Source organism: Aquarana catesbeiana, linkage group LG06 (assembly GCF_042186555.1).
Source record: "Aquarana catesbeiana isolate 2022-GZ linkage group LG06, ASM4218655v1, whole genome shotgun sequence".
Lineage (NCBI taxonomy): Eukaryota > Metazoa > Chordata > Amphibia > Anura > Ranidae > Aquarana > Aquarana catesbeiana.
Window position 1 is genome coordinate 260,227,144 of NC_133329.1, and position 13,055 is coordinate 260,240,198.

The 13,055-nt window shown below is 44.2% G+C and overlaps 1 protein-coding gene across 1 annotated transcript in view; it reads left to right on the forward strand.

Moving 5' to 3' along the window:
- The first annotated feature begins 2,012 nt into the window (after positions 1-2,012).
- Positions 2,013-13,055, forward strand: part of LOC141146728 (aldehyde oxidase 1-like) — a 303,420-nt gene continuing 292,377 nt past the window's right edge. Inside the window, exons 1-3 of the mRNA XM_073633238.1 lie at positions 2,013-2,145; positions 3,882-3,939; positions 6,028-6,124. Coding sequence (XP_073489339.1) covers positions 2,092-2,145; positions 3,882-3,939; positions 6,028-6,124 — 209 coding nt within the window. The 5' untranslated portion in view covers positions 2,013-2,091. The remainder of the gene's footprint in view (positions 2,146-3,881; positions 3,940-6,027; positions 6,125-13,055) is intronic.

Sequence of the window (13,055 nt, forward strand, 5' to 3'; positions counted from 1 at the left end):
ACTGTGCAGAGGACACAGTACACTAACTGTAAATACTGCAGCTGCCTGCCTGTGGTACTAATAGGATCAGAAGAACACCAGCAATTTTCTTCAGGTAGCTTTAGGTTCACACTGTGCAAAGGAAGGACACAGTACACTAACTGTAAATACTGTAAAAACACCTGCCTGCCTGTCAGTAGGAAGAGAATAACAGGAACGGATCTAGCTAAACTGAATACAGTGTATATGTATATATATATATATATATATATATATATATATATATATATATATACACACAACACCTAGGATGCATATATATATATACACAATACAATGTAAGTGCAGCTAACTGACTCGCCTGCCTACTCTAACTTAAATCAAATGACACTGTCTCTCTGTCTATCTCTCTCCGCCGCAACACACTACACAAGGCCGCCATGCAGGCGGCCTTATATAGCGTGGGGCGTGTACTAAACCCCCTGAGCCATAATTGGCCAGAGCCACCCTGGCTTTGACGCAAATTTGGCGCGAACCACCCATAACGTTCGCAATTCCACGAACGGTCGAACAGGCGATGTTTGAGTCGAACATGGGTTTGACTCGAACTCGAAGCTCATCCTTAGTGCCCACTGAATATGGCAAGAGGTATAATCCCTGCCGCATCCACAAAGCAAAGCATTATGGCTGTGGCATGTGTACACCCCGCCCCCTTTTCAGCTAAAGGAGGAGCAGTTGGGGGACTGTAAAAACATGACTCAAGTGGTTTTATCACCCCCTAACTGCAAGTGTGAAGAGGTTCTTAGCGCAGGTGAAAAACTGAAGGCATTCTTCATAATGCCCTAACCATGCCTTTGGTTTGTAATAACCAGTTTGTGTTTGGCAGCACAATAACACACAAATCTTTCTGGATTACTGACCAGGAACAAGTATAAAGATCAAAAATGTAAAAAGTCTATATCTACATACTTGTTCCAGACAGAATGTCAAAAAATTGTACTAAGTCAATCACTGTGACAGTCAGACACCTAGCACATTAAAAAAAAAGGGGGGGGGGGTCTTTAAAGCTTTCATGCTTTTCTCATGATAGGTTTTATAGCTTAATGTTTAAGTTATTGTTAATCACTTAAACCAGCAAGATTCTGCTCTGATCTCCAGCAGACTTTTCTATTGCATTTGTTAGGCCGTGTCAAATTGCAAAACAAACCCCCTGAGCCATAATTGGCCAGAGCCACCCTGGCTTTGACGCGAATTTGGCGCGAACCACCCATAACGTTCGCAATTCCACGAACGGTCGAACAGGCGATGTTTGATTAGAACATGGGTTTGACTAGAACTCGAAGCTCATCCCTAGTGCCCATTGAATATGGCAAGAGGTATAATCCCTGCCGCATCCACAAAGCAAAGCATTATGGCTGTGGCATGTGTACACCCCGCCCCCTTTTCAGCTAAAGGAGGAGCAGTTGGGGGACTGTAAAAACATAACTCAAGTGGTTTTATCACCCCCTAACTGCAAGTGTGAAGAGGTTCTTAGCGCAGGTGAAAAACTGAAGGCATTTTTCATAATGCCCTAACCATGCCTTTGGTTTGTAATAACCAGTTTGTGTTTGGCAGCACAATAACACACAAATCTTTCTGGATTACTGACCAGGAACAAGTATAAAGATCAAAAATGTAAAAAGTCATTATCTACATACTTGTTCCAGACAGAATGTCAAAAAATTGTACTAAGTCAATCACTGTGACAGTCAGACACCTAGCACATAAAAAAAAAAAAAGGGGGGGGGGGGGTCTTTAAAGCTTTCATGCTTTTCTCATGATAGGTTTTATAGCTTAATGTTTAAGTTATTGTTAATCACTTAAACCAGCAAGATTCTGCTCTGATCTCCAGCAGACTTTTCTATTGCATTTGTTAGGCCGTTTCAAATTGCAAAACAAAGTAGAAGTGAATATAGATTTGACAGTTCTTGAAATATGATAACCAGTTTGGTGAGTTTACAGACTTACAAAATAGTTCTCCTGCCTCTGGTTTCTTTGGGTTCATATAAGAAAGCTGGCTGAGGTGTGCAATTAATTGTACAACACATCTTTGCAGAGCTGGATAGAATACTGATGGCTCACTCACAGGCTTCAGATGATCTGATTTTCTATGTGAATGGAAAAAAGGTAGGTAAAAATTGAAATCAACGCATTATTAGTAATGGACACTAATTGAGGCAGAATTGACATCGCAATAATTTACACAAAATAAGTTTTATTTAATTACACGTGTTGTGGTTTTGGTATGAGAAACTTGGAGAGCAATTGATTTGTATAAATATTAGACTATGGGGGTTATTTACTAAAGCCAAATCCACTTTGCACTACAAGTGCAAACTACAAGTTCACTTGAAATTGCACTGCAAGTGCACTTGGAAGTGCAGTCACTGTAGATCCGAGGGGGACATGCAAGGAAAATAAAAAACAGCATTTTAGCTTGCACTTGATTGGATTATAAAATCAGCAGAGCTTCTCCTCATTTCAGATCTTCCCCTCAGATTTACAGCGACTGCACTTCCAAGTGCACTTTCAGTGCAATTTCAAGCATTTTGCACTTGTAGTTTGCACTTGTAGTGCAAAGTGGATTTGCCTTTCCTAAATAACCCCCTATATCTATCTAGTATAACTGTATGCAAACCAAATCAAAGTGTGGTGTGTGTGTGTGGGTATTTTTTTAATGTTTTATTATGATAAATCAATTTTGTTGCCATGGTCTACAAGCTTATTAGTTTCCATTTTCTGAAGCCATTCCTAAGATGAAAAGAACAGCATCTATAGAAGCTATTATCTAAAATATTTTTTTGTGCATAAGGTTCTTTGAAGTTTTTCCTCCAACTTGATGATTGTATCTAGATCTATATTGCTGTAAATTGCTCCTTGTGGCATAAGCTGCATAAGTAGAATGTAGTAGCAATGAACTGCATATAATAAATACTAATAGATGATACAAGTGTAATATGTCTAGCAATTAATTGCAAGTGCAACCCTGCGCTACTCGCTACTAACCAGTAGTGATTTCATTAGCTTGAATGTGCTATAAAAAATCTCCTTTGTACTAGAATGCACATTTCAATGGCTTCTTAAAATTGCTCATGGTACCCTTAATTTTGTAATGCAAAAAGGATTGTTCTGCATAGTGGTGTTTTTGCATTTACAAAAATAAAAAACTTGGTTGCTCTGTCCAATTGAATAGGATTTTGTCGGATGCAGCACATTTAAAAATGCATAGCATTGGCATAATGGTTCTTTAAATATAGACTGCTGGTTGATTTTTAAAGTGTGGGTGTATGTGTATATATAGCCAAAGCGTCTAATCTTCCACACTCTATCCAAAATTGAAAAAAAAAATTGCTCTTAATTGGGCTGTTTATGACCAACTCATATGACTAGACTGAAGGTCTGATGGGGTTTTTTTTTTCACCTGGTATCTCATCTAAAACTCCAGATGCAATTGAGGGTTTAAGAAATCTGTAGTATTTCCATTAAGGGCGATATGTAAATCGGTGGTCAATTCACTACATTCTGCAGTACTTTTATTACTGTTTTATTTGCTATTTCTTATGACTACAAATTGTGTTTTTGTGTAAATAGTATAAATGTGCATTTCTGTGTGGTTTTTGATAAGGAAGCCAGGCACTAAGGGAGAGAGGTGAAGATTAAATGCTGATTTGAGGAAAATTAAAGGTTTTGCAGTGGTAAAATATTCCACATGTAATTAAAATTACTCATCAATGCAGTGTTTCGGTATATGAATTGAACATTTTGGTGAAAAAGCTAACACTTTTTAAAATTAATAGTTTAGTAAAGTGGCCCCTAAACTTGATGCATTATAGAAATGTCATCTCTAATTCTTTCTTGCCTAGATAGTGGAAAAAAATCCTGATCCGGAGGTCTTGCTGCTTCCCTACCTGAGAAAGAAATGTATCCTTTTTTGAAATGGTAATATAATTTATTGGTCTGATATGGAACAAAAAATGCATCTAATTTTTATACAGTAATCAGATGAGCACCTTTTACACACATCACACACTTGCATTTTTTTTTTTTCTAAAAATTCAGTTTGACTGTCATGCTGACCCTCTGACTTTTTTTTAATATTAGTGATGCATAACAGGAGTTGGATGCATGCTTGTTCATGGTCTGTGACTCAAGCATTGAAGCCAGGGACAAACACTAAAGGCCCGTACACACTTCTGAAAATCGGAAGTAAAATTTTGCCCGACGAACGATCTGCTGATTTTCCGATATGGTGCTTTTGACAGCCGATTACGATTTTTTGTATGACAAAAGCTGGATGTGCAGACTATAAAATAGTGATAAAGGTTCAAATTAAAGGATAAGTTCACCTTTGGAACAAGTAACATATTCCAGCTCTTTCAACCTGTCCCCTGCTCCTTAAAACCTCCCTCGTGACAGCGGGTGGGTTGATCTTTTCCCTGGAGCCAGTGTGTGTCATTCATTTATTGTTTCCTGCAAATGAATGCCTACAAGTACTGTCAGCCATTGCGGCTGATGTATGGCTTGTGGTTTTCGATGACCTGAGAGGGCGCTAGTGAGCGCTCTTGTAGAACATTCATCTTCCTGTTCTCAGGTAACTACCTGCCTGTATGAGCAGACAACTATGCTGAGAGTCTGTAGGAGCCTGAGATTCCACCTGTGATCTGCAGGTTCCTTAGAAAAAAAATAAATCCTTTTTTTCCACACACACATATATATATATTACAAACAGTACTGTGCAAAAGTTTTAGGCAGGTGTGACAAAATGCTGTAAATTACGACTGTTTTCAGAAATAGAAGTTTATTTTTATTGGAAAGTAAACAGAAGAGAAAATAAATTCATTATTTGGTGTGACCACCCTTTGCCTTCCAAACAGCATCAATTCTTCTAGGTACACAGTTTTTAAAGGAACTTGGCAGATGCTTATCCATCATGCCATACCATCAGGGAGGCATGTAATTGGTCCCAATTACAGCCAATGTTGTTAAGAACTATCTTCAGCATAAAGAAGAACAAGGAGTTCTGACAGTGATGGTGGCCCCCACAGATCCCTGATGTCAACATTGAATCTGTCTGGGATTACATGAAGAGACAGGAGGGTTTAAGGCAGCCTATATCCACAGAAGATCAGTGGTTAGCTTGGCACTGTTAGTCAAACAATGACTTTATTGAAAACCCATTAAGAGTTTCTCTTGGAATTTTGTACCTTCTATGACTTGATGCGTTGATGGGTAAATGCAGCTTGCTTTGATGTGCATTCTGCTGGCATTGGAGAATGCGTTTAAAAAGCTTCCGAAATCATTCAGAGTTAATTTACAGGTCAAGGCCCCTCTGCATAGTGCGGCCCTTAAGCCTGGTACACACCTGGGTTGAACGGAAAAATACTGACAATCTGACGTTAGTGAATCAATCTCCCCTGCTGTTCTTTTGTGTTCTGAATGTCGGACAGTTTTTATTGAACTGGCCGATGTCAACCGGCATTCGGCCCGTGTGTACTAGGCTTAACTCTATTCTTTGAGAGTCTCCATGTTGGAGCATATATAACAATGGATAAATTAAGGGCAGGTATGCCTGGAAGGAGCACATTCCTCAAAGGCACAATGACGCACCAGAAGTCTAGCAGAGCACAATGGCAGATGAAAGCATCTGATGGGTCTATGCACCACCTGTGCAGCAAGCTAAACAAAAATGGCAACCGCCCAAATCAATAACTAGCCTTTACAGCAAGGTGCACATGGAAGGTTTATGTACAGCAAATGAAATACAATGCATTTCCCTTCCATGTGTACATTGATCTAAAGGATAGGTGTAAATTGGGGTGATTGCAATTTGTGTTCATTGAAGTGCATCTGACCTGCAGTTGACCTTCTAAGATGCATCAACCTGCTTAAGTTGCTTTTACATTCCCCCTTAGACTTTGGGGAGAGAATCAGTTCTGACACAATTTGCCTGCTGAAATGTATATGAAAAAAATAAATATACTGTAATATTGGCCTTAACTAATTCTACAGTGCGCTTAACTGGCACGAAGTATGGCTGTGGTGGAGGTGGCTGTGGTGCCTGCACAATTATGGTGTCAACTATTCATCCGATTTCCAAGAAAATCCTGTATCCTTTCTAACATCTAAATCCTATTAATTGTAAATATTAGAAGTACTGTTTTATGTGTTTAAGCACATTCTCTAGCTCTTATGATCTCAGATCTAGATTTATGGACTATTTACTTAGTAGGAATTGGGTGGCTACCTATCAAGTAATTATTTTCACCAGTGCTGGGGTGAAAATGCAGGAGAAGCAGCTGTATATCAATCCCTAGAATGGGAATACACAATCTCACTCTAAACTATGCAGCGCTGACCTGCTAAATAAATACAAATATTTCTCTAAAGGAAAAACAGGTACACCTATACATTTCAGAAAGTCATAGAATGGGCCTGTGTGCAAGATCGTAGGTTGGGCTCCCTTTCTCAAGAAAAGGGAAATGTAGCAAGGAGTAGTAGTTGTTTACTTTTGTGTTGAATATTGGCTTATTAGGGATTGCACAGCATACAGAATGATTTGGTGTAGAACAGGGAATGTATCGCACAGAATGAGGAGGTGCTGCATTGGGAATGTACAGTGCAGATTTCAGAATGAGGTGGTGTGGAATACAGAACAATACAGCACAGCATAAAGAAGAGTAAAACAGAAGTACATGCACTGTGGTATAAAGGAAGCCTAATGCCGCGTACACACGGTCGGACTTTCCGGCATACTTGGTCCGGCGGACCAGAGTGTGCCGGACAATCCGCCCGTGTGTGGGCGGCGGCGGACTTTTCCGGCGGACTTCTTCCCAAAAGCCCGCCGGACCTAGATTTCAAACATGTTTGAAATCTTTCCGTCGGACTCAGTTTCGGGCGGAAAGTCCGCTCGTGTGTGTGCTGGTCCGACGGAAAGCCCGCTCGTGTGTAGGCTGGTCCGACAGACCAAATACGACACGAGGGGATGGTATTGCATCTCGCGCTCGCTGCAATAGGAAAAACAAATCTTCCTATTGCGGCGAGCGCGGGGCATACCAGGCCCTTAGGTCTGGTATGGATTATAAAGGGGAACCCCGCTACGCCGAAAAAACGGCGTGGGGTCCCCCTAAAATCCATACCAGACCCCGATCCGAGCACGCAGCCTGGCCGGTCAGGAAAGGGGGTGGGGACGAGCGAGCGCCCCCCCCCCTCCTGAACCGTACCAGGCCGCATGCCCTCAACATGGGGGGTGGGTGCTTTGGGGGAGGGGGGCGCCCTGCGCCCCCCCCCCCAAAGCACCTTGTCCCCATGTTGATGAGGACAAGGGCCTCTTCCCGACAACCCTGGCCGTTGGTTGTCGGGGTCTGCGGGCGGGGGCTTATCGGAATCTGGGAGCCCCCTTTAATAAGGGGGCCCCCAGATCCCGGCCCCCCACCCTATGTAAATGAGTATGGGGTACATGGTACCCCTACCCATTTACCTAGGAAAAAAGTGTAAGTAATAAAACACACTACACAGGTTTTTAAAATATTTTATTAAACAGCTCCGGGGGGGGATCTTCCTCCGGCTTCGGGGGTCTTCTTCCGGCTTCGGGGGTCCCTCCGCTTCATCTTCTCCCGGCGTCCGGTTGGTTCTTCTCCGCTCTCCGGCCTCTTCTCCCGGTGTCGCAGGTCTTCGGCCGGCCCCTCCGCTCTCTTCATGTAGCTCTATTGCGAGCGGAGGTCCGGACTTCTGGGCTTCTTGGCTTCTTGGCTTCTTGGCTTGGCTTGGCTTCTCTTCTCTTCCCCCAGATGTTGACACGACGCTCTCTCCGGCTGGACTGGTTTCTGAGGGCTGCGTTGTGACTTATATAGGCGGAGACCCCGCCCCCATATGATGTCACAGTCCCTGGGCATGCTGGGACTGTGACGTTTTAGGGGCGTGGTCGACCACGCCCCCCGACCACGCCCCCTAAAACGTCACAGTCCCAGCATGCCCAGGGACTGTGACATCATATGGGGGCGGGGTCTCCGCCTATATAAGTCACAACGCAGCCCTCAGAGACCAGTCCAGCCGGAGAGAGCGTCGTGTCAACATCTGGGGGAAGAGAAGAGAAGAGAAGCCAAGAAGCCAAGAAGCCAAGAAGCCAAGAAGCCCAGAAGTCCGGACCTCCGCTCGCAATAGAGCTACATGAAGAGAGCGGAGGGGCCGGCCGAAGACCTGCGACACCGGGAGAAGAGGCCGGAGAGCGGAGAAGAACCAACCGGACGCCGGGAGAAGATGAAGCGGAGGGACCCCCGAAGCCGGAAGAAGACCCCCCCCCCCGGAGCTGTTTAATAAAATATTTTAAAAACCTGTGTGGTGTGTTTTATTACTTACACTTTTTTCCTAGGTAAATGGGTAGGGGTACCATGTACCCCATACTCATTTACATAGGGTGGGGGGCCGGGATCTGGGGGCCCCCTTATTAAAGGGGGCTCCCAGATTCCGATAAGCCCCCGCCCGCAGACCCCGACAACCAACGGCCAGGGTTGTCGGGAAGAGGCCCTTGTCCTCATCAACATGGGGACAAGGTGCTTTGGGGGGGGGGGCGCAGGGCGCCTCTCTCCCCCAAAGCACCCACCCCCCATGTTGAGGGCATGCGGCCTGGTACGGTTCAGGAGGGGGGGGGGCGCTCGCTCGTCCCCACCCCCTTTCCTGACCGGCCAGGCTGCGTGCTCGGATCGGGGTCTGGTATGGATTTTAGGGGGGACCCCACGCCGTTTTTTCGGCGTAGCGGGGTTCCCCTTTATAATCCATACCAGACCTAAGGGCCTGGTATGCCCCGCGACGGGGCTCGCAAGGTGTCAATCTAGCCGATAAAAGCGGCAAGATTGACATCCTTTTCTAGTCCCGTCGCACCTGAGTCACGTTCAAAATGAACGGACTTGTCCGTGTGTGGGCAAGTCCGTTCATTCTGAAAGTCCGCCGGAACTCCGGCGAAAGTCCGTCGGAAAGACGGGCGGACTTAGCCCGCCGGAAAATCCCGGCGTGTGTGGGCAAGTCCGTTCGTTTTAAAGTCCGGCGCACCTGGCGGACAAAGTCCGTCGGAAAGTGTGCCGGACCAAGTAGGATAGAAAGTCCGCTCGTGTGTACGCGGCATAAGTAAAGTATAGGAGTCTGAGCCTACATACAGGACCTTTGTGGCGTAACTGCTAAACCAAAGCCTGTAGCAATTCTTGCCCCTAAAAGTGTACCACTGTGGAGAGTGGTAATGTATTTATGAACAATTCCATGCAAAATTAATATTCTATTACCATATAGAGGATACTTAAAAAGCCCCAACTGGACCCCACCAACCTGAACAGCCTAAGACCTATCTCCTTGCTCCCATTTGCCTCTAAACTTTTGGAACACTTAGGGGTTGATTTACTAAAACTGGAGAGTGCAAACTCTGGTGCAGCTGTGCATGGTAGCCAATTAGAATCTAACTTGCTTGTTCAGTTAAGCTTTGACAATGAAACCTGGAAGCTTATTGGTTTCAAATCAGAGCTGCACCAGATTTTGCAATCTCCAGTTTTAGTAAATCAACCCCATAGTCTACAACCATCTGTGCTTCTACCTCACTGAAAACGGCTTTCTTGACCCTTACATTCTGGCTTTTGCTCGCTGCACTCCACAGACACTGCCCCACTAAAACTCGCTAATTTACTAACTGCTAAAACCAATGGTCACTACTCCATACTGTTACTACTAGACCTTTCTGTGTCCTTTGATACCGTTGACCACCCTCTCCTCTTCATTAAACTCTACTTCCTTGGCCTCCAAGATTCTGCTTTCTTGGTTCTCCTCCTAGCTGAGCACTCCTTCAACTGTCTCCTCTTCTCCACTTCTGTTTTTGTAGGGGTTTCCCAAGGCTCTATACTTGGGCCCCCTTCTCCTCTCCATCTACACCTCTTCTCTTGGTCACTTGATAACATCCCATGGCTTCCAATACCATCTCTATGCCAATGACACCCAAATCTATCTCTACTCCTCACCTCACTTCTTCAGTCTCACACATTACTAACCAACATATCAACATGGATGTCACACCCCTTCCTCAAACTATATCTTTCTAAAAACCAAGCTTGTAATATTCCTCCGAGAGCTCATGCCCTCCTCCCTGTCCTTCCCAGAAAGATCAATATTACAACTATCAGTCCCTCCCCTCACGCCAGGGTACTAGGTGTAATCTAGAATCTGACCTGTCCTTTCAGCCCCAAATCTTATCGTCAAAAACTTATAGACTTTACCTTGATAACATCTTTATAATGCACATTTTTTTCTTTTTTTAAACTAATGAAACCACCAAGCTACTCATTCACTCCCTTCTCTTCTCTATCGCATTTACTATTGCAATTCCCCTCTCCTAGGCCTACCTCTATGCAGACTATCCCCCTTTAATCTATCATTAATGCTGCTGCCACACTTATCTATCTACCAACTGCTCTGTGTCTGCCACCCCTCTCTGCCAATCCCTCCACTGGCTTCCGATTGCCCAGTGAATTAAATTAAAAATGCTAACAACTAGTCAGAAAGGGTAGAGGGGAAAGTGCCAGGTAGGCCGATCCAGGGCTGGAGCATCCCAATAAGTACGCTCCATTGAGTGACATTGGTGAAACCAGTCGGGGACCAGCACTGCTGGAGCTGAGGGACTCTCCTAGCTGCTGGGCGAAGAACTCCTCCAGTGAGAGTGGGGGGAAGCGAAGGGAAAGGAAAGACAGATTCTGGTGGTAGGGGACTCAATTCTTAGAAGGACAGAGAGGCCAATCTGTAACAAAGACCTGAAGCGCCGAACAATATGTTGTCTACCGGGCGCTTGGGTTCGGCACATCACGGATCTGGTGGACAGATTACTGGGAGGGGCTGGGGAAGACCCAGCTGTCATGGTGCACATTGGCACCAATGACAAATTTAGAGGCAGATGGAGTGTCCTAAAGAACGATTTTAGGGACTTAGGAGCTAAATTGAGGAAAAGGACCTCCAAGGTAGTATTCTCAGGAATACTACTGGTACATCGAGCCACACCAGAAAGGCAGAGGAAGATTAGGGAAGTAAACAAGTGGCTGAAGAGCTGGTGTAGTAAGGAGGGGTTTGGGTTCCTGGACCGACTTCTCAGTTGATAACCAATACTATAGAAGGGACGGACTGCACCTAAATGAGGAGGGTGCAGATCAGCTGGGAATGAGGATGGCCAAAAAGTTAGAGGGGTTTTTAAACTAGGTGATGGGGGGGAGGGTCCAGAGGTAGAGATAGTCAGCACGGAACATATTCCAGAGGGTAGTATTGGGGGCATTAGTGGTAGGTTGACCAAACCACATAAACCCAAGGTAAGTATAGTAGCAAGTCCTAGTTGCAATCTTGGAAAACCCGATAAGAGGATAATATGCGACCAGTCTTAACTACGTGGCATGTTCACCAATGCCAGGAGCCTGGCGGACAAGATTGGTGAACTAGAGATACTGTTATACGAGGAGGATTTGTATTTTGTGGGAATTTCAGAGACCTGGTTCAACAGCTCTCATGATTGGCTGGCAAACATTCAAGGGTATACCCTTTATCGCAAGGATAGAGAGGGTAAAAAAGGGGAAGGGGTATGCCTATATATCAAGAATAATGTACAAGCGAATGTGAGAGATGACATCACTAAGGGAGGAGGTGGAATCCTTATGGGTAGAGCTCCAAAAGGATGAAGCTAAGGGGAAAATAATACTGGGAGTATGCTATAGGCCCCCTAACCTGAGGGAGGAAGGGGAGACAGATCTCCTATCACAATTTGGATTAGCAGCAAGGATGGGAAGTGTTATCATAATGGAGGATTTTAATTATCCAGACACAGACTGGGCGGAGGGAACTGCGCATTCATCTAAGGCTCGCCAGTTCCTAAATGTCTTGCAGGACAATTTTATGGGTCAGATGGTACACGCAATACAATACAGACCTGATCATGGATGTGGAAATAAGGGGCAATTTAGGGAACAGTGATCACAGGTCAATTCGCTTCTGTATAAATCACACAAATAGGAAACATAAGGTGAATACAAAGACAAAGAATTTCAAAAGAGCCAACTTCCCTGAACTACGAACCTTGCAGGAAGGCATAAATTGGATAAAATCTTAGGAACAAAGAACAGAGGAGAAGAGGAGAGATGGGTTTGCTTTAAGAGCATATTAAATAAGGGCATTAGCCAATGCATCCCACTGGGAAATAAAATTAAAAGAGCGAACAAAAGTCCTGGATGGCTTAACTCCAATGTAAAAATCCATATAAAAACAAAGGAGAAGGCCTTCAAAAAATACAAGGTTGAGGTATCATCATCAGCATTCAGGCTTTATAAAGAATGCAACAAGAAATGTAAGGGTGCAATAAGGACGGCTAAGATAGAACATGAAAGACTCATAGCAGAAGAGAGCAAAAAAAATCCCAAGACATTCTTTCAGTATGTAAACAGTAAAAAAGGGAGGACAGACCATATTGGCCCCATAAAGAATGAGGAAGGACATCTGGTTTCAAAGGATGGGGAGATGGCGAAGGTATTGAATTTTTTCTTCTCCTCAGTCTTCACGAGGGAATCGGGGGGCTTCAGTAACCAAAACTGCAGTGTTTATCCTCATGACACATCACAAGAAGCACCTCCATGGTTAACAGAGGACAGAATTAAAATTAGACTTGAGAAACTTAACATTAATAAATCACTAAGACCAGATGGCTTGCACCCGAGGGTACTTAGGGAACTCAGTCAAGTAATTGCCAGACTGTTGTTCCTAATTTTTACTGACAGTCCACTGACTGGAATGGTACCAGCTGACTGGAGAAAAGCCAATGTAGCACCAGTATTTAAAAAGGGCCCAAAATACATCCCTGGGAATTACAGACCAGTTAGCCTAACATCAATAGTATGTAAACCATTGGAGGGGAGGATAAGGGACTATATACAAGATTTTAGTAATGAGAACGGTATCATTAGCAGTAATCAGCATGTATTCATGAAGAATCGTTCTTGCCAAACCATCTACTAACCTTCTATGAGGAGGTGAGT